Source organism: Dermacentor andersoni, chromosome 5, assembly GCF_023375885.2.
Source record: "Dermacentor andersoni chromosome 5, qqDerAnde1_hic_scaffold, whole genome shotgun sequence".
NCBI lineage: Eukaryota > Metazoa > Arthropoda > Arachnida > Ixodida > Ixodidae > Dermacentor > Dermacentor andersoni.
The window spans coordinates 125,259,191-125,280,381 of record NC_092818.1 but is presented as its reverse complement, the minus strand read 5'-3'; the positions used below and the strand labels follow the sequence as shown (position 1 = coordinate 125,280,381).

The window sequence follows — 21,191 nt, the reverse complement described above, 5'->3', positions numbered from 1 at the left end:
TTTTCTAAAAATGAAATAGAAATGGAAAATAGCATTTTATTCCGTCGGATACTGCAATACAATGATGTTTTTATAACGAATGGTTCAGTACTAGTGACAGAATTTGAATGTGTACGTTCGTCAGCGGACAAGTGCTTGAATGTCCCTGAAGAGTCTCTGATCGTGGCCTGCATTTACGTCATTTTCTCGGTTACTAAGGCTCTCTTCGCGATAATATTGACGCCTTAGAGGTTATCGAGCACTAATCTATCACTTTAGTTTGACTTAATATTTGTCTTTAGTGTCCCTTAAACACATCGCGGCCAGAAGTTTCTGCCTTGCTACAAGTTGCATCTCTCGTGTTTATGCCGATATCAGAAATATCGCCGAGTCTACCCGCAACTAGAGTGGTCACGACCCTCAAGCCGTGATTCCTATGTTCCGAGGCCGTTGTTTCTTCTCGTTGCGTCATATTACGCTCTTGAAGGAGAAGTTTCGGAATCCCAAGTTGTGCTCACTTGTGACGACACGCATGCGCAGGCGCGTGGAGAGTATGGTTTATTTATTTATTTATTTATTGTACTATCAAGGCCCCAAGGCGTTACAGAAGGCAGTGGAACGAAATACAGAGCAGGTACAGATGACAGGTTATAATAATAATAATAATAATAATAAATTACTTTTGTTTGTATCGTGTTGTTAATTGCTCCCCTGCTTGACATGATCCTACGCTGGATTGACTTAAAAAAGAAGTTTATTCCTATTTAAAGGGAAAAATTTCTTTTTATGGAAAAATGGAATTTTCTATGGAATAATATTCTATTCAAATATTTAAATATTCCTATATAAATATTGCCGCCGCCGCCGCTGCCGCCGCCGACAACATCGGCGGCGGCGGCGGCGCGCCGACGTCTCGGCGTGCACCTCTATGGTAGGATAAAACTTAAAAGAAAACAGCAGTTGGCAACCAAGGTACACAAACCGTGCGGCGTTGTGTTAGCCCGCCAGCCAATCAAAGAAGCATAAAAAAAAAGAAATCATCGTCATGAGACATTTTCAAAATGGCGTCGTACTTGACACCTCCAGTATGGTGGCTAGCCACCATACCTCTAGTCCGGAACGTCTGCTGTTCTTGAACAGTCTTTTTATCGGCGGAAGCGATGAGGTGTGCAACAGACATGGATAAAGTGTATGGAGTCACTCTTCAGAAGTCCGCGGTACAGTTCATTCTATTGCTGAGCCAGTTTTACTCATGGAACTTCACTGCCAACTGAAATGAAACTTGACAATAAATAGTCACAGCGAAATAAGCGTTTTATTCCAGTTCAATAATTAGGCTTTCACTGTTCCACTATAATGTACGAGTGAGAACAAAAAATTACTCACTAATAATTTTATTTTTGTGGTTACCGCCTTATTTAGGCAACAGGAAAAGTTTGAAGTAAGAGCTATTTAATTGCAGCCTCGCGGAGGAACAGTGGCCGGCAGTTAAGTTGTATCCGACTATAGTTTGAAGTAGAGCGTACTAGAATGCAGTCTAGTTTACAGTAGAGTGCCATTCTAGTTTGAAGCACTGCTTTCGAGACCTTCCGCGCCGCTTACGGACACTCTGCGCCACTGGACCTGAAGGAGAACTATATTTTAGTTTTCTAAGCAGTTCGATTTTTTCCCGCCAGGCGGTAATTTTTGAACGTGCTCTGAAGTTTCGCGATCGTCGAAGTCATAGCTTGGTTCTTTATTCTATGGCACGGAGGAAGGAAACTAAGGAGAGGCCCTGACGTCACTCTTTGTGAAGCAAAAGTGAAGCCGGAATTTGGCGTTGCTCATGGCGATGCTCCGCCTTTTGGGCCACCCTCCTCTCTTGTTTACATCTTTCGCGAAACCACGCCGCGCTGCGCGTGGTGTCGCGCGCGCTCGCACATCTGGCAAAGCACGGTGCAGGTAACACAGCGCAACAAGACACGGTGACTAACGCAAACCCGCCCACTCAGCGCCTTTGCCACGGCCCGAAACCTACCAGAGCAACACGTGTGAGCGCTGAAAACCATAACAACGCCGCCATTGTGGCCCAAAAGGCGTGGCCATACAACAAAAAAAAAAAAAAAAAGCAGCAAAAAAATGAGAACCTACTACGTCATTTCCGCCACACTTTTCTCCTAGCGCGCGGAGGGGGTAGGGCCTCTCCTTAGTTTCCTTCCTCAGTGTTCTATGGTCATAGAGTTAGTATACCAATTAGTAACTCTATGGTCGAAGTAGACACAACAAAAAAAAAAATGGCTGCCTCCGCGAGCCGTGCACGCGATTCGAAAGCTCGCAGATCTCGTGATTCCGCTGCGTCTGCAGCTGATGTTATCGACGGATCGAGCAGCAGCAAATTCGAGGATGCTGCCTTTTCGTAGGCCTTTGACTCTAAGAGCGACGACGACGCAAACCAGCCCTGAACATCGGCGGCCGCAGCCCGGTATACCCAACTGTAAGTTTTGCAGTACAATTTCTGTAGTAAAAACTTCTGATTTTTTAGTATATAGTGCCTATTAGACGGCAATACATTTTGTATATCATCATTTCTGTTACCTTTTTTTTTTTCTTAATATATACAAGCGTGTCTTTACATACTTTTGTTCAATTATGTCCCACAATCTTGATTCTGGCAATTTACATCTATTTTTTTAATGAGATATATCTCGTTAAAATTTTATGCGTGAAAAGTGCATTCATTCTGCATTTCATTTATGCATAACATAAGATATTGAATGCAGTAGTTCGTTCGGAAACAAAAAAAAAAAAAACGAAAGCGTAAGTGCTCTTAGAAGCCAGGCAGCACTGCCTACCCTTGTTTGTCGGCGTCGTGTGGCTGTCATGAAATTTCTTTTTATGCTATGTAATGACAACATTAATACGGATAAGCGAGATTACGTGCAGCCACCACACCGACACTCCAATAGAACCTGTCATAATAAACACATCAGGCAGTATCCGACACAGTGCGACACGTTTAAATATTCATATTTCCCATGGGCAATTGAAATCAGGAATTCGTTGCCAAAGGGAATTGTAGAATCAGAGTCTGTAGATGCCTTTGTCGCAATATTGGAGCCATATTACTGTTCATGAAAGTATTTGAGTGCGTAGTTCAAAGGTAATGCGTTGGTTGAGTGATTGGACACTAGTGCACGTGTGATTGCATACTGCCATATGATTTCAAATGTAAATATTGCAATGTGCTGAATAGTGGTGTTTTATAGATCCACTATAACTACAAGACTGTTATACGACTAATATTGCAATTGTTTTGAGCACCTTTTGTTATACCTTGATTCATGAGAAACAAAGAAAGTGTCTTGTGTTGAATACCAGTGCTGTTGTATGGCAGTTCATTTTTTGCTTTATATATATTTTTCTTTTTTCCTGTTTTTCCCACGCTCATGTGTATATTTTACAATCCACTTCCTGTTTGGGCCTGTGCAAGGGCCTACAGTATTGTTAAATAAAACAAAAATAAATATATCTGGCTTAACCTACAAAAAACCTATTTTCCCCATGGTACCGAAAGAGTTAGCTTGACGTTTACTGCCCATTCCACTCAGACCAGTAACACAGCGCTCGGGAGGAGCGCTAGTGTGCTCGTTGCGCGTGTACATACAACCATAGAATAAAGAACGAACTTATACAACGGCCATGCCAGTCGCGGAACGAAGGACGCGGCCCTGGCTCCGTCACCGAGGTCATTGAGCACATATAGCGTTGACAATGCATCTATTTTGTCGTTTTACAGCAAAGCTGTATATGCCTAGTTTCCAGCGGATCGATGTCCGTACACCAAAAACCGTGGACCGATCCCGAAGATAGCGAAATACTGGGCCGACCCGCGGCGGAGGTGAAGCAGCTAGGCTTCAAGCATTCTGCCAACTTGCAGAGAAGTTTAATAGCGTGGATCCAAATACAACCCGTATCAGATATTAAGCTGAATATAAGGAAACATACTACACTTTGACCCACGTCGATCGGCCATGTCTTAAAGCCCCTTAAACTTCGTAAAGTAGTGCCACGCTTTGAAAAATGCCGCCTCCTCCTCGCGCGCTCAGGCCGAGGCCGACGCCGCGTCGCTATTGGCCTAATAGCATCACGTGAGCCCTCGCGCCGTGCATCAGCGCCATTTTTGCTCGAGAAGCGTCTACGGAGTGGCGAGGAGCGCATGTTGGCGCCGTTGCTACGCTCGAGCAGTGTAGGCGGCGCCACGTTCGTGGAGGGAGCGTGAAAGAGAGGAGAAACTAGGAGTGAAGACAAAGGAGGTGAGTGTCGCTACTTTACGATGTTTAAGGGGTTTTACCATGTCTAAGTTTGCACCGCCCTCTCTCTGTCGGCGTTCTAAGCGCTTGCATATCGCCTTACGAACTGCCGTGGTGGCGGTCCCGTCTGAACGTCACGCATGTCTAGTTTCCTCCGGTTCATCAGGGCGGCGGTCCCGTCGTCCGCGCGAATGTATGAAAAAAAAAAACACAGTAAACGAGTCCGCACCAATGTTTAAAATTTCGTGTCGTATGCTAAACAGCTTCGCTGGTCATCCACCTTCATTCACACAGTGGAATGGCTCATGATTTTTTGCAGTCAATACACTCCACGTCTCTGGAGACCCTTGCTCTAAACCTCCGCATGCGTGCCACGTATCCGCTGTTGAGCAGGAATGCAAGACAACGGCGGTGAGGTGAATGAATGTGCCTCGAGCGTCCGTATAATTGCTATCGCACTAATCATATATAGACATTGGCAAGAGAGTTAAGATTCATAATTGATTTCTTAATCAAACAAGCCTACCGTTAGACTAGTCCATTCTGCTGGTGTCTATTGTTCTAAATAGAACATTGAAACAGTAGCAGAGTTGTCTTTCGCGACTTTTGCTTTGAAAACAAAGGAACTCACGAAAGAAAATGGTCAAGCACTTTTCAAGCAAAGCTTGTATTGGCTCACAAGTTTCAGTGGTGTTGTGGTCACAGAAAAAAAAAACCCCAGTTGCTCCCAGAGCAGAGCAGCGGCAGGAAAGGGCGGTTTGACGAGTTGATAGCTGCGCCGGCACGTGAGCCATTAGCAAGGATTCCAGCTGCATAGGCGCGCGCTCACGCCACGCGCGCGACCGATCAGCACCGTTTCACTTCCGCCGGGGACAGAAAGATCAGGAAAGGGTTTCGCGCGCGCCGGCTTCGTTTCCGTTCAGCCTCGGAAAACTGGTGGGACGGCCACGCGTTGTGCGTTCCCCCGAGGAACGGGCAGCGTTCGACGAGCGGCGGCAAGACCTTGTCCGTGAAAGGGGTCGCCGCCGGCGCGCGCTGGCTTCGTTTCCGTTCAGTCTCGGAAAACTGATGGGACTGCCACGTGTTGTTCCCCGAGGTACAGGCAGCCTTCGACAAGCGGCGGCGAGAATTCGCCCGTGAAAGGGCTCGCCATCGGCGCACCGATCCAGCCGTTAGAGCAGCGAGAGACCAGGCAATCCGACAGTAACAAAAAGATCCCGAGCCGAGGCAATGGAAGGCCGGTGCAATCCGGCACGATTACCTGTGGGTTACTTAATCTTGATGAAGGTCAGGTGCACGCAGGACAAGCTTCGCTTAGCCCCATTTTTCGGTAGGGGAAAGGTTTTTTTTGTATAAAGGCAAGTAATACTTAAATGCACCAGCTGTCGGTCCTTAGTGTTGCATGACAAAAAAAGTCCGAAGCAAGAGCGGTTTACAGGAAGATGGAGATTTAAAGTGATTAACAGTGGTACAAGAAATGTCGCTGGATCCACCATTCCGACAAGGGAACTTGTCCTTGCACCTGATGAAGACAAGTTTTCATCCAAACATTGACTTCGGCAACATCCCTTGTTCTACTACTGTTAGAGGGGCCACACCATATTTCCTAGCTTGAATTATGTATTGCATATTAACATGTATATGTCCCACTACGACCTGGCAAAATTTGAGCGCATTTGATGCAGTAGAAAATTTGCATTCAAATTTCTGCGCGAGTTAATGGAGGCCCAATTCAACAGTGATGACCTTGCTGTGCCATTGGGTGCCAGAGTGCATAGAGCAAGGCACCCAACGTGGCTTTGAACTGTTTCAAAGACGACACAGCAGTGGACCCTCATTTCCCGACAGCCCACAGCTGTGCCACGAGCGATCACCGTCAGTGGGAGAGGTGTAAAGGCAGCGATTTCAAATTGAAATTTTGAGTTAAGATATGCGCTGAGAGCCCAGTTCCTTTTTGTGTGTGTATGACCATATTGGGCCCTCTACTCTCGCTTACTCTAATAGGTTACAATTTTGCTTGAAACGCAAAGCATTGATTGCGATAGAAAATTATTAGACAGCTATACACAGTAAGGTTAGTAGTTTTGTCAGCTGTACAAATTAAATTAACAAGCCCAGCATCACGCGAGCACAGGCAAACATGAACACATCTCACTCTATGACCACAGACACTTGCTGTCATAATGCTGACTTGATGAAGAGCAGCAGCAGTGGTGAGCAAATTCCCTTTCGTGCTACAAATTACGTCTAAGACCCGCGCGACCATGCTCAGCAGTGCCATGCGCAGTCACAGCCGCAGTAGAAGCGGAGACCCATGCTACCTTGCCCCCCTCCCCCCTTGTACACGCAACAAGTCGGCGTGAACCCTGCCCGCCTTACTCCTTTGTGTGCGCAAGAAGACGCTGCTGCACCAAGCTACCATCCCGTCTTGGCTCACCATGGCACGCTTTCCCTCGCACCTACAACATACAGGGCGTGGCCACTATCTTATCAAACTTGAACTCTATATACGGAATCTCACTGCAATGGCGGAAATTCGCCTGGATTGTTCACATAACTGCTATCACAATAATAAACTGAGAAAAGTTGGACGACCGTGTCATGGCCCCTTTAATCCTGATAACATGGCATACATTACAAGGTCTATATAGGCACATGTGTGTGCCAAAATATTGCAATGTTTTGGGTGCTTGATGCACAATTTGTATAAAATATATGCTCATATAATTTAACTGTTGGAAATTCAGTGCCCAATTTGTCATCTGTGCTTCTTTTCATGTTCGTTTTTTGCACTGTTAGAACACTGCAAGCATTTGTTTCCTATTGAAGACAGACAAACAACTGATGACAGCAGTTATTTTTAACACAAAAGACAGTGCCCCGAAGTGCAACAACCAAGCCTTGTCCAGCCAGCTTCACCGACGATCTGCTTTGCCTACACCCCTTCGGCCGGCCAGCAGGTGTTTGGGCCTGAGGCTGGGGATGGTGCGGTCGCCTTCTCCTTTTCTGGCCTGCCTGTTCATTGGCCGTTGAGCCTTCTTGTTCAGTTTCTTCACCTTTGTCCTCATCTGCATACACAACATCATGACAATGACGACAGGAAGGCACCCACAAAGACAACTAATGCAACAGCACATCTAATCAACCTCATACAAATTGGATAGACAGTTGGGCGAGTTGGTACGGTAACATGATCTTGGCTTGTAGCGCGAAGTGAACACGGACACAGACACGGTCCGTGTTCACTTCGCACTACAAGCCAAGATCATGTTATCATACAAATTGGCCCCAGAATTATGCAACTAGCTTGAATTACAGAATTACATTTTACATGCTGAAGTGGCACTGGGTTGCCAAATTTCCTTTCACTTCTGCAAACATGAACACAGGAGTGAACTTCCACCGGGTTCCATCACCCACCTCAAGGCAAAACACCATGCACCCAACAATAAATAATGACAAACAGCTAACAAAAAGGAATGGCAGTTCCGTCTTACAAGTACATCCTTTACACTAAGAGGTGATGGCGATGGCAATTGCTGCAGTGCTTGCACGCTCCCTGTTGTTAAATTAAAGTTACATTCCATGAATGACCAATATATATATAAGACAAGGAGTGACAATAATACGCTTTTTCTGGAAAAAAGCTTCAACCTACATACTGGTTTATACATTAGTATGTAGTTCCCAGTGGAAATGTAAGCCTACAAGCATGAATATCACTTGCATGAAGCATGAAGTCCCTTGCAGATCACTTGGCTATCGGAGCGTGGTTGACTTCTGTTCAAGCTGCTAGCTGATGAAGGTTTGATGCATGCATTGCACCAAATTAAGGTTCTTACAAATTAGTTTTTAAAATAGCTTTCTACATTTGGTTGTATTCAGCCCTCCCACAAAACACATCTTTTCATGTGTTTTCTGCTTGTTTGGTTTTTTGATGCACATGTTCTTTCCACTCGACATAACTTTTGTTGCACCCAGCTGGTTTCTGCTACGCATGCATGGCTTTCATTGCATCCAGGTTAGCATTTATTTATATGTTCATACTGTTTTCTAATAAAATTTTAGGTGAGAGTGAACGCTTGTGTTGTGATCCTCTTCATCGTAGCCTAGTTAGCACAGCTGCTTGTCAAATATAAGCTACCACCAAACTCGCCCAAGTTTCCCTACTAGTGCATGCAATGACTATACTTTCATCCATCTGTAGTGACAGCATGACAATAGTCAAATTGGAGAGCGACCAAGCCGCATTTTAGCATACAGCAACGTGTCGCCAAGCTTTCTCAGCCATTCGTGTAATAAAGGCTGTTATTTTCAGAAAATTCTGTTACTTTAAACTACAGATTACTAAAATATTTAGGCAGTTCGTGACAAATCGGAATTACTGGTTGGCAACTTGCATTTACATCCATGGAATGACAATAGTGTGAATATTTAGCTTTCAAACTGAATGCATGCAACCTACCGTTGCGTCGCGGATGCCCGATTGGTCTCTTGGAGTCCTCGAGCTGCTGCGCACACGGCCTTCGCTGTCCTCCCGCTTCCTCTTCAAAGGTCGCGGCGTTCTCACCTCTGACGCAGCTCTCTTGAAATGTGTCTGAAACAGAAAGGAAAAGGTTTCTCTCTCTATAACAAAGACCTGTTTTTATTCCGTACAGTAAGAAATAAATATAGTATGCTCCCTTCAAAACAAATGCAAAGGGACTTTTAAAAGCCATATTATGAGAACCTTGGCATTGGACTAAATTGAAGATACCTTAATAAGCATCTTAACGGGAACTCCCCCCATCTCCCCTGAACAGCTTCTGAAAGCAGCAATCTTCCCCTCCAACCTCTTCCAACCTCTCCTGCTACAGCGAAAGCTCCTTCACTGTGGCGACATGGCACAGTCATATTAGCGGCAGCTCGGCATCTTCTCACGCTCTGCATGCAAGGAGCTGCAAAAATTTTGGCTCTTCTTGCAGTGTTCTTGCCATATCACAGTACAGTCGCCGACTGACTTTCCGGAATCCAAAAATTCGGACATGCTCGATTATTCAGTCTGCTTCGCGGCACCGCCATTCTCCCCATAGACCATAATGTATAACAACTGCCGAAAGTTCGGACACCTTGCAACCTCTCGTCCAATTTTTCGGACATTCCTTGAGCCAACTCGATCGAGAGCACCATGCACTGACTCTGACCGGTGCATGGTTCGACTTGCTGAACGCCATTTTTGTTTTGAATGGAGCCCCCTCGCTGCCCCACGAAGTGGCGCTGCTGCAAATTCTCGCTCATCATCATCGTTTCTGCCTGGTTCGATAGAGTGGCTCTACAGCAGTTCCGATTTCAGCTTAGTAAGCCGTGTCAAGACAATCCAGCAACTGATTTGTCGCGCACGACGTTGCGAGTAGGCCACGCTTTTCGTTTGTGCGACTGGCGTTTGCTTTGTGTGCTGTGTCGAGGTTCCGGTGTTCCAACGCGGCATACGAAAACATTGCGTCAAGTGTCTAATGGCGCCGACAGTGCCCGCGCAGACTGCGCTGGGGAATGCTGGCAAGCAGGTGCCGGGAGGCCTAAGATTTGTCGCCTTCCGATGTGCTCCCTACTGATGCGGAAAATGTTCTGCCGAGACGTGTGCAGTGGTTGCATTGCGATTCCGGACACCGTCTCATTTGACAGTTTCACAGGTGCTGACACTGCTGTACTGACATGTGCAGAACTCGACGACGGTGAGATCATTCGTCAGGTTTCTGCTGCACCGCCGGACGATGACTCCGAGTCGAAAGATGACGCACCATGTGCTAAGCTGTTGTCGAATGCAGAGCGTGTACAAGCAGTGACTGTGCTTTCAGCCGTCTATAGTGACCGTACAACCCTCTCCGAGATTCAGGCTTATCTGATTGCGCATAAACGGAACAGCGTGCAGCGGCACATTCACGATTTCTTCAAGCCTACGGCCAAGCCCGAAGAAGTGCGTGGAAATAAAGGATTTCATTTCTTTTTCTTAATCTGCTTTTTCGGACACCTGTTTATTCAGACATTTCCGCAGTCTCCGTGAGGTCCGAATAAACGGTCGGCGACTGTACTATAATATTCTGTAGATAAAATCATGATTGCTCAACCAATGTAATCGCCTTCTGTGTTTGCAACCTCTAAAACTTGAGAGTTTATATTGCAAGGGGTCTACATCACTACGCAAAATGGCATATCAATAATGGGGAAGGGGGAAAGCACATGCATAAATTTGTGGTTTAGCAATGTCGTTTGTTACTTCAACAATAACATCACAAGTTTGAAAGACCACATTCAACAAAGTTCCAAGATATATGACAAAGTAATAGTCACGAAATGCTTACCCGGCCCTTGTCAAGCTCCACACCAAGTTCAGACATTTCAGAGCGCAATCTGCTCACGCTGCGTTCCCTCTGGAATGGGAAAAGAAATCTTTTGTAGGCACATTATTTACCAAAGATAATAACAGGAAAAAGATAGCCTACCTTCTTCATTATTGGCCTTGAAACCTTAGGTTTCGTGGTGTTGTCGATCTTGGCATTAATTGCCAAAATGGCCTTCTTCTTTCGGATCCTGGGAAAGTGCGAACACAAAAATTCCAATGGTAGGTGAAATACCATGTTCCAAAATGACAATGATGATCATAGTATAGAGGCAACAGAATACAAATTATTTCATACTGAAGAGAGACTCCCTTAGCATACGCAGACACCTCCGTACAGAAGCATTTCTGCGCTACACAATTCACAAAATTTCAGATAAGAGTATCAGAAATGAGACCTGCAGCCATGCATTCAGCATCACAGCACTGTAGCAATGGTACTGCTACTGCAAACACACAAGCTTACAGCCATTTTCTCAACTCAGGACACTTACATTCATAGGGCAGTATCGTTGGTCGATCACTTGTAGGGACACCAATCATATACCAAACATGTCAATGAGATATCGTTTTGAATGTTCATGCAAAAGTGGAAGTAGTCCCGAGGGTGCTCGACTGAAAGAGCGGCTTGGACACTTGGGCTGCCACTGTAGCTCCTTCCTGAACTTTCTTCAGGATTTGGAGCTTCTTTCATTTTTCTTTAACTAGCACTTCCCTCCTATACAGCATGGAGAGCTCACACAATGATAAAGGATAATAAGCTTTGTGCTCTGCTGACTACATTATAAACATTATTATAAACATAGTCATGGAGCAGCACCTTGCAAGAAGTGACCTTATCAAAGTACTCAAACAACATGTTTAAAGTGTCTTGCAAGCATTTAAAAGTACCATGTACTATTTGTGTATTTGTTGCAGAAGTTCACAGGCCAATGTGCTCACGGCCAACTTGGCTATATGGCATCATTTCCAATCTGACAAGGAAAAATTTGACCTGGCACCTTTAGTGACAAGAAGTACCCCAGTTGTAGCCATCACAGAAATATAACCATAAAGTGAATCTTGCACAGAAAACAATATAAAGGTACAAAAGGCAGCTTGATACTAAATTACTGCACAGGAACAGCTCAACAAACAGAATCAACAGTAAATTTCTTTAAGACAGTCCAAGCAAATGATGAAATCGATCACCATGATGCCGCAAGAAATGAACGTAAAAGAGAAAAGCATGGTGTGCTTACTGTCGAGCAAGGCTCCTGATTTCCTTCATCTCTTCATCTTCCTCACTCTCTGGGAAGTCGTAGAAGCCAGCCTGCTCTCGCAACTCCTCCTCTGCTTCAAGTTGCTTCAGTTTCTGCACATTGAACCATATATGACATCACGCAAGCACTGAGGTGCCATGAGATCATTTAGTGAGACAGAAATTTGGCGACAGCAACACAAAGCAAACTACCACAACTCACGTTAACCTTCACAAGCATACCCAACCCAAAGTACCCAACAGTCAATAAAATCCAAGTGCCCTCCTTCCTATATGGGCCACAACAATTAAAAAAGTTGCCATCTCTAAACACACAATCACAATTCAGTAAGGTGTGGAAAAGACACTTGACAGCTATAACACCGCTGAAGCATACGGTAAATATCTCGTATATCATATGTCTCAATAAAAGGCAGAAAGCTCATGGCAATGGTAGACTCAAAAGGTCCATAAAGAAAATGCTGGCACCATTAAAAATGATGACCTGCACAGATGAGATGCACATTATTTATTCAATATGGTAAATGTGGGTAGGTATGAAGCCAGTTTATTAGGACATTATGCACTCAGACATACTTAACAGACGCACACACCTAAACTTAAGAACTTTGTAGGACACCAGTACATATGTGTATGACATTTAGTCTCACTCAAGTGGCTGCAATAAAATAGGGCAGATTCCGCAGACCTTTTTGTGGTGTAAGCTACAAATATCCTTATTATTAATGGCAAATTTCAGCATCGTAAAAGTTACACAGGGCAGCAAAACATTTCAGCACTCATGTTTACCATTGATGAGACAATTTTACTTAGCAACAAAGGTAGGCGCAACCACATCAGTTTTCTACTTATGGAGATAAAGGCACGAATATATATACCCATTCCTTCTCAAAAACCGACAATTCCCTCCCCAAAGATAGTGCTTTCAAGTTTCTTGAGCCAAACAGCACAAGATCTTTAAAACTTTAATGCCCCACAGGCCGAATAAAAGTTGTCTCTCTCACAAAGGGCAATTATAGAGTGGTATCTAATGCCAGCCAAGAGCTCTAACTAATTTTAAAATGCAGAATAAAACACACAATGCCTGCACTTCTAGCATGCTGCGAACAAATTGTTCCTTATAAGATGTTCCAAGTGCACTCGCAATAAGAAACGCATGCTTTATAGAATTCCAAATGTTCTCGCACCTCAAATATTTCGGGATCAATGTAGTCAGCAATGTTGTGCCCTTCCCAAATCTCGGGAACAACATCATACTTCTCATCTTCAGGCAGGTCATACTTTTCTGGAGACAGAACAAAAAGCATCAAGCGTGGGCATTTAAATCACTCATGAAGGCCACACAGAAGCACAATGCATTGTTAAAAAACCTGCCGTTACTCACTCTTCAGATCCAGTATGTAGTCATCCCCAAGCTCAGCCTCAATCTCACGTTCCTAAAGGAACAGGGAGAGAAGAATTAGCGGCAAAAAAGTGCAAAACAATGTCAACAAATTCCAGAAGGTGATATTAATAATGTACATGCAATAACGGAACCAACACCAGGCTAAGAAGGCAAGCCCCAATTTGGAGCCAATCTTCCAACAAAAAAAATCGATTCTGGGGTTTTACGTGCCGAAACCACAATCTGATTATGAGGCACACCTGAGTCGAGGACTCAGGATTAATTTTGACAACATGGGTCTTTTAACGTGCACCCAATAAGGTACATGAGCCTTTTTGCATTCTGCCTCCAAGCGGCTGGGATCGAACCCGTGACCTTGAGCTCAGCAGCGCAACAACATAACCACTGAGCTAACTTTTCGGTGAACTGCATGAAGACAGGACAAGGAAGGAAAGAAACACAAGCGTGCCTTCCTTGACCTGTCTTCGTGCAGCTCATCCGAAAGGTAATATACACCAACAAGCTACCATAGTGGGCAACATTTCGACGTGGATACAGTCGAACCCGACTATACAGAACCAGTTTACATCGAATTATTCTATATATCATACAATTTCTGGTCACGGTATAGTTACAATGAGTATATATAGCAAAAAATTACGCTTACAGTGAACAAAAACAGCAGCGACTCCCGATATATAGAACGTCAAGCGGCAGAAAAGTGCCCTCAGAAGTTGGCTTTCCCTCACGGTAGCGGACAAACCTCGTCATGCAAGATGGTGAAAGTGCGAGTTGTCTCGCTGCTTTTCTGGTTCATTGTTTGCACCTTGTGGGCCTTCTCCCGCAGCGCTGCCGTGATGAAGCGGCAGAACTCGCCTTTCGTCATGCAGCTCAATATCATAAATCGGGTCGAATGCAATGAGAAGTCGGATGTCCCCGCAGCATGCAAGATTCCGAGGAGCACTCTAGGCATGATTAGGGCTAAACTGGCCAAACTCGCAACCCGGTGCCTGTGGCGCCCGACGCGTACGCACGGCCGTGTACAAGGGGTTCTTCATACGTGCCGGTTTCCGCGTGCTCGGTGATGACTGTAAATTCTGATGAATGCGACGAAGCCGTTGCCGGTGTTGCCAAAGTTTGGAGCGAGCTGTCAATTTTTGAAAGCTGTTGACGAATCAACGGTGGATGAGTTTGTGAGTGCAGATGATGGCGTCGCGACCACGGGAGAGCCCGAAAACGAAGACTACATCGCTGACATTGTACCAAGCACAAATGAAAGTGGGCACAATGAGGAAAGCAACGACGGTCCTTTGCCCACATCCTCCGAATTGACTGGTGCAGTCGCACTAGTCTGGTGCTTCTGCGCAAATGCAGGAGGTTGCGGCCTCAGCTGCTCCGACTCCTTTTGACAATGTGGGGAAGTGCGTGCGTCGCAGGCAGCGAAATTGCCCAAGCAGAAGAAAATGCACGACTAATTTATGCGGAACTAAGCTAGTTTCATCAATAAAGTGATCTTATAAATGGTACAGTAAACTTTCAGTTGTACGAACGTTGGTTTAACGAATATTTCAGAATAATGAACTTTTTGAAAACCCCCGGCAGTTTTGCTATGCATTCAATGCGAAAATCTTTCAGTTAAACGAATTTCAAGATAGCGAATATTTCAGTTGAGTGAATTTGATCAGTGGACCCGGTATCATTTTTTAAATCAGTTCAACGAAGCTTTGTGCTCTGCAGCGCTTGTGTAGACGATGCCCACCGCTCCCAAATCGCCGTCCCCGAATCTCCTTTCCAGTGGCAAATATGTGCAGTGTGACAGTGAGTTGGTTAGCTGTACTGAACTATTAGATCTGGAAATTGTTTCCAATGTTCGTCCCGAAGAAGAAGAGCGCGACGAGGCAGCTGGAATGACCGAGGCAAATTCAAATCCTGCAATTGTAGCCGAGGCTGTTGGGCGCCTTGGAAAGTTGCGAGACTTCGCGTCTCAGCAACAAGCTGTGCCAAAGGAAGTGCACAAAAACAAACTTTCTGGACAGCTTTGTTGCTCCTTGCGCTTTAAGAGCGCCAGTGCAAACGAATATTATAGATTTCGTTTTTCAAAGTGAGATAGGCAGCAACGTAACTGTTACGCGCTTAATTCGTATATACCGATGTATGTAACTCCATAAATTGCATTTCACGCGTTTGACTCTATGTTTGCTGTGCCCTATGCTGTTCCATATTCGAGTGAATATTCAGTTTAGTGAACTTTCAGTTAAGTGAACTGTTTCCTTGGGTGCCCTGAAGTTCACTCAAGTGAGAGTTCACTGTATGTGCTTTTATGACATCCAATTATTCAGCGGGCTTATATCGAATTATGCTCTATATCGAACTGATAGGCATTTTTTTGCAAGTTCAATATAACCGGGTTCGACTGTACTTGTATTTGTCAGGGCCCTGATAAAGAAAAGTCAATACTGGTCGTCGTCATGTTCTCAATGAAGGCAAGCCAATGCGCGTCTTTGTTAAAGGAGTACCGACAGATATTTTTGAGGTTGTAGAAACTCTACAACATGCTTCTCATATTAAAAGGATGACACTTGGCAAGTATGCAGGCTGTGCAACAATTATCTACTTTAATTTCATAATACTGAAGTTCGTCCCAAAATGATGGACCTGAGGCGGTATTCTGTAAGAGCCCACATAGCGGACTGTCCATGGCAGTCGCCACTGACTGGCAGGAGCTGTACCGGCAAGAAGGAAAGGAGATAGGCTAAGGGCACTAGCTTCCTTCTCGCTGGTACCCTGGCCCAGCCAATCAACACTTCAGCCGCAGCCAAAATGTACAGTCCACTAGGTGGACTCTTACAGAACACAAAATTAATCTGGATCCCCTCACAACGGCATGCCACATAATAAAATTGTGGTTTTGACACAGGAAACCTACGAATTTAATCTAATTTTAAACTAAAGTAGTATAAAATTAAAGCACATAATGTTACACAGCCTTCATACTTGCTGTGAACCACTGTGGATAAAATGGTTGTTGCTATCAACATGATCACAGACGACAATTATAAAGTTTTGAAGGCATGTGGCCAACGCACTCACCGAGTCAGAACAGAAGTCCTGTTTACTGCAACTGCTATCGCTATCGGCACAATCATGGATGGTGCGACCATCCAATTATGAAGGCACCCGATGTGTGCTCCGAGTAAAAACAAAACTATGGTTTGCCGCAACTGCTGCATATGGAACTGCAGTCGCTATCAATGCGATTATGGATGGCGACCACGCAGTTCTGAAGGCCTGTGGTCAAAGAGCCCACTTAGTCGGAACAAAACTACTGTTTGCTGCAACCGTCGCAGACGAAATATGGTTCATGGATGGAGACTACACTTGGCCAACACAGTGTTATACACAGTGGTAAACGCAAGAATAAAGGCTATAAAGGTACAGATAGGCACAAAGCATTCCTTGTATGATTTCCGCTGATGACTATGCCAGTGCGGACTCCGTGGCCTCATTTCGGTTGGGCTTTTGCTCTTTTGCATCGTGCATTTTCAGCGCTCCGAGAGCTGTTCAAGTTAACTGATGTGCGGCCAAATATGCCAGAATTAACTAGGGTTTGGTTCTATATGCTCGCTGGAGCCAGAGGACAAGTCCGAATTATCAGATTTTCTGAATTAGTGAAGGTTGAATTAACAAGGTTTCACTGAGTATACTTTAGTACCCAGAATGCTTTGCGATCGGAAAAAGAATCTAATGACTAGAATACCCAAAAATGCTGCTTTTCCTGTAGCCAAGCATTAAGAAAATGTGCATTTCCGTACATTCCACAAGTGGCGGAAAATAGTTGCTTGCAATGCATTGCATGCCACATGCATGCGTCACCACGCAAAGCACATTGTATTTACACCATCTAGACAAAATTTGCCCTAAAATTTGTCCCTAGTAAGCAATAGTTTGTTATAACCAGGCCTGTTAAAGGCAGAAGTTGTAGCCCTGATAATATACTGGCAGATCAAACTAAGTGAGAAGAATGGTTCGTTATATGCAGATCCATTTTAACGGACGTGTATACTGTATTCCAGCAAGTTTTAAGTTTTGATGGACACTCTGGATCTTGCCAGTATATCTTTCAGGTTTTACAGACAAACCTTTATTTAATGCAAGAAAATGACAAGTTGAAAATACCATGCCATTACTCCTTTTTAAAGCCCTGACAAAGACTTTGTTGAAATGTTGGCTCCTAGCTTAAGCTTCCATTATTCTGTCACTGATGATCACTTCAAATGTCCACCTTTCTGTAGATCATTTGTCTCGTTCACATGCAATGAAAAAGAATGTCGTACCAGTTTCTTCTTGGCCCCATCTGCCTCCATCTTCTTCTGAAGTGCACCTTCAGGTATGAAAGGTGGTCGCTCCTGAACATAAGGTGTGCATTTTGAAGACAAAACATCAAGGAATGATTTCAGCAAGTTTTGAAACATGGAGAGCAAGTCCACATTCAATTAGTGAAGCAAAATAAACAACCACAATGGCCTTAACAAGGCATTATATGGCAAAGTGCCCATTTACTTTCACACCTCAGAAACATTTTGCTAATGTTGCATATAAAAGGCCCCTAAATACCTTACCTTCAAACCTGAGCAACACATTGGAATGGCTGCGATACCTTTCAAGAAATGCACTCCTGAAGAAAGTTTCAGAAAGGAACTATAACATGACTGAAGACAGTAGTACCTGCCAACCTGGCGAGGTAACAAATCGGGAGACTTTTTATTCGCGCCAACAGGGGGGGGGGCTGCATTTACTGTTTCAACTTCCGGTGGGACCGGGCCTCTGCTCACTTCAAACATTTGTCGGAGTAGCTTTGCTCAAAACATGGTCCAGACTGACGGCCCTTCATTAGCAGCAGGTGTTGGAGGGTTGTGCTGCACATCGATGAGCAGAATTCAGTCCTAGTTTTTCGCACCGCGCTAAAAATACTCGCACACTGCGTAGCTGTGCAGTATCACAAGTAAATCCAGCATCACCTTAGCAACTCGGTGAAACATGTTTTCCGTCAGTGTTCTTCATTCTTCCAACCATAGACCACTGCACATCACACATTTCTTCATTCAGAATGTCCTCTGCAAGACTGTACGCCTGTAGTGTGGAAAACTCAGCTTTGAGAGCATCTAAAGCGTCTTCAGCAGATTCATTGGAATCTCGGGGCCGCAGCTGAGGGAAACTCTGAATTAAGAAACGAAGACTCGAAAGCGATGCCTGTGAAATAAATTTCAAGTTGGCCACCTCCGCATTCTTCAGAGTTGCGTGCACATCCATAGCGCTTCGCCTCATTGCATTTCGGAAACATTTTCCGTAGAAGAGGCTCAACGTGGTTGCTGACACAAGGGGTAGGTTGTGTTCGGTGAGGAATCCCGTAAACGGGCACTCCACACGTATGACAATGTCGTCGCAGTTGTTTTGGAGAGAGTTCAGTATGCTGCCTTGCTGTTCAGCGGTGCGAACATAGCTTTGATGCTTCGCCGTAGAAACGTGCAGTTTGAAGTCGCCTTTGCTACCGTGAGGCACGCTGACATCGCATCCACACATTGTACAAAATGCAAAATGTTCTCCTTTTCTTGATGTCAAAAAGCACGGAAATTCAGAAGTGCAGGATCGCAAAAACTTCTGCGAATACCTTTTTTGGGCCTTGATAGCGCCATGGCATCAAGCACACGAGGTTTCTAACTTTACATGGTGCACCGCACACCCGGCCTGGCCAACACTAATCATACACACAAACAGCAGTTACTAGTCACCGTAGTCGGCTGCTTAGTCGATGATACCGATGGCACTAGTGCAGCCATTGTTGGTGATGCTGACAATTACGATGTGGCTACAGATTCCGCACTGTCGGTTTCGCAAAAAGCATTATTGCATGAACAGAGACAACTTTTCGGGAGATACCTATAAGTCAGTGACCGTGCAATCGGAAAGTTCAGCTAAAAATCAGGAGTCTGCCGGGCAAATCGGGAGGGTTGGCAGGTATGCAAAGTGCAACGTTTACTCTCCCCATTTCATCTCCACTAATCAGTTCCTCCAACCTGGGGCAACAATGACTGCAATGCCCTGCCTATCTCTTCTTTATTTTTCTGGTTTCTATGGCATGATTATGGTAACCCTTAAAGGCTGGCATCTGATGAAGATTCACAAGGGCAACAAAACAACAGTGACAGGACAGGGCAAGAGGTGTTAAACATCTCCTATGTGAGCACATCACAAAGGGTGTACGTGTATGTACCCAATGGCTTGCAATGTTGGGCCACCATAGTTACCCTAACATCATTAATGACTTTGCCTAAGGTGGAAGAGGAGCAGGCGTTCGCTTAGCCACAGGAGAGAGCAAGCAATTTTTTAAGCAAGGTTCCCAGCTGCATGCAGAATAATATTTGATCTGCATGTCCAAAGTGCAATCCCCGATTGTGCAGCGTCCCAGGTTGGACGATAGATTAGCACAGTCCCAGAAAACTACCCCATAGGGACAATGCATTAAAAACTGCGATTATGCATATGAGATGATGCATGTGAGATGATCTCACATGATGGCCTGCGCAAAGCTGAAAATTCAATGGCAGATGTGCAAGAAACGCTGCCAGCCTCCAGCAGCTCCCTTGCAGAGCCGTCCTCTCTACCAAGAGGGTGAGAACACCCCTTCACATCTTGTTCCGAAGTTTCAACTGTTTTCTGGGCTCCCTCCTAGCCTCCTTCCCTTGTGCTTGCTGCTGGTTAATTTTCTTTCCCTATCTTTACGTCACTCAACCACTGCCCGCCTTAATGCTATCATTGCCATCTCCTTGCGGTTTCTTTTTCTCTATGTTTTCTCTCACGAGGGTCCTTTCACTTTATCAGTCGTGATCGAAACGAACAGCACTTGCACAGCAAAGGAACTGAGCTGTCTCCATCTTTGTCTTTAGTAATGTGTCGGGCAAGTGTAACACACAGTGTCACGGAAATGAATAGTGCTGATGCTCACGGACAAGCTCGAGATTATCGAAGAATCAGAGAAATGGCATGGAGCCACAAAGGCTAGCATCACCCGGGATTCCATAATTTTCGTTGATGACCATTTTGGCAAACAAGGATGCCATAATGACCGAGCGCAACAATTCCTATATGCGATGTGGTCAGAGGGAACACCGACAAAACCTGGCGAAAGGGGAGGAAGGGAGGTACTCCCGGTCAATCCCTTTTGAAATAGTTTAACTTGCACAAGATTTTGCTTGACTCTGCATCGGATGCATCTGCATATACAGTTGACAGCGTTTTTGCCAGTGCGTCAAGCTTGCTATTTCTGCACATACCAAGAGCACTGTCAGCTGTGTAGTACTCAAAGCATCCAGCACCGGGTCTTGCAATAGTGAAACTATCTCTGGAAGTGATCACTTGAGAATACTGCCACAGCGCATATGGAAAGCGTGAAAGCATGGGTGTGAAGGTCTAACCGATTAATCACTGGGAGGCATGCAGATTGTATCCGACATACGTGTTCCCATCTGTAGTTCAGGGCTTTTTGTCTACATGTCAGCACGCAAGACTTATCACGTCATTCGTCAAGGGGACGTGTGAGGAGGCTTTGCCTCATGCGACGTGGCTGGCTGCCACCTCAAGCAAGGACGATGCCACAGACGCCGCCATGCCTGCACCTAAGTTCACAGATGTGCTGTACATATACAACATCAGTAACATTTGGAGGTCTGTCAGTGCAGGCGATGCCGTAGGCGATCTTCTTGTGGATGTTGCTGCACTCTAAAGAATGCTCAACTGCGTGGCTTAAACAAAGTCTATAAGAAACTGACCTACGTTTTATTTAGGTGTGTAGGTTCTCGCTTGGTCCCAGAAGGTCATATAACCGGAGTTCCACTGTACTCTGAA

At 45.0% G+C, this 21,191-nt stretch overlaps 1 protein-coding gene, 1 long non-coding RNA gene and 1 other non-coding gene across 4 annotated transcripts in view; 1 reads left to right on the top strand and 2 right to left on the bottom strand.

Annotated features, from left to right (window-relative positions):
* LOC129385060 (uncharacterized) overlaps positions 1-21,191 on the top strand; it is a 54,897-nt gene that overhangs the window by 10,840 nt on the left and 22,866 nt on the right. The window contains exons 2-3 of one of the 2 annotated variants that reach the window (XR_008612607.2): positions 2,379-2,452; positions 4,065-4,271. This is a non-coding gene — a long non-coding RNA (uncharacterized lncRNA). The remainder of the gene's footprint in view (positions 1-2,378; positions 2,453-4,064; positions 4,272-21,191) is intronic. The other variant, XR_008612606.2, reaches the window with a different exon arrangement.
* LOC126532543 (U2 spliceosomal RNA) lies at positions 3,803-3,991 on the bottom strand. The gene has a single exon (XR_007599814.1). It is a non-coding gene; the product is annotated as a U2 spliceosomal RNA (small nuclear RNA).
* Positions 7,111-21,191, bottom strand: part of Non1 (nucleolar GTP-binding protein 1) — a 42,893-nt gene continuing 28,812 nt past the window's right edge. The window contains exons 10-17 of the mRNA XM_050178494.2: positions 17,624-17,695; positions 13,290-13,341; positions 13,093-13,190; positions 11,886-11,998; positions 10,748-10,835; positions 10,607-10,675; positions 8,734-8,865; positions 7,111-7,336 (exon numbers count right to left, since the gene is read on the bottom strand). Of these exons, the coding sequence (XP_050034451.1) occupies positions 7,184-7,336; positions 8,734-8,865; positions 10,607-10,675; positions 10,748-10,835; positions 11,886-11,998; positions 13,093-13,190; positions 13,290-13,341; positions 17,624-17,695 (777 nt within the window). The 3' untranslated portion in view covers positions 7,111-7,183. The remainder of the gene's footprint in view (positions 7,337-8,733; positions 8,866-10,606; positions 10,676-10,747; positions 10,836-11,885; positions 11,999-13,092; positions 13,191-13,289; positions 13,342-17,623; positions 17,696-21,191) is intronic.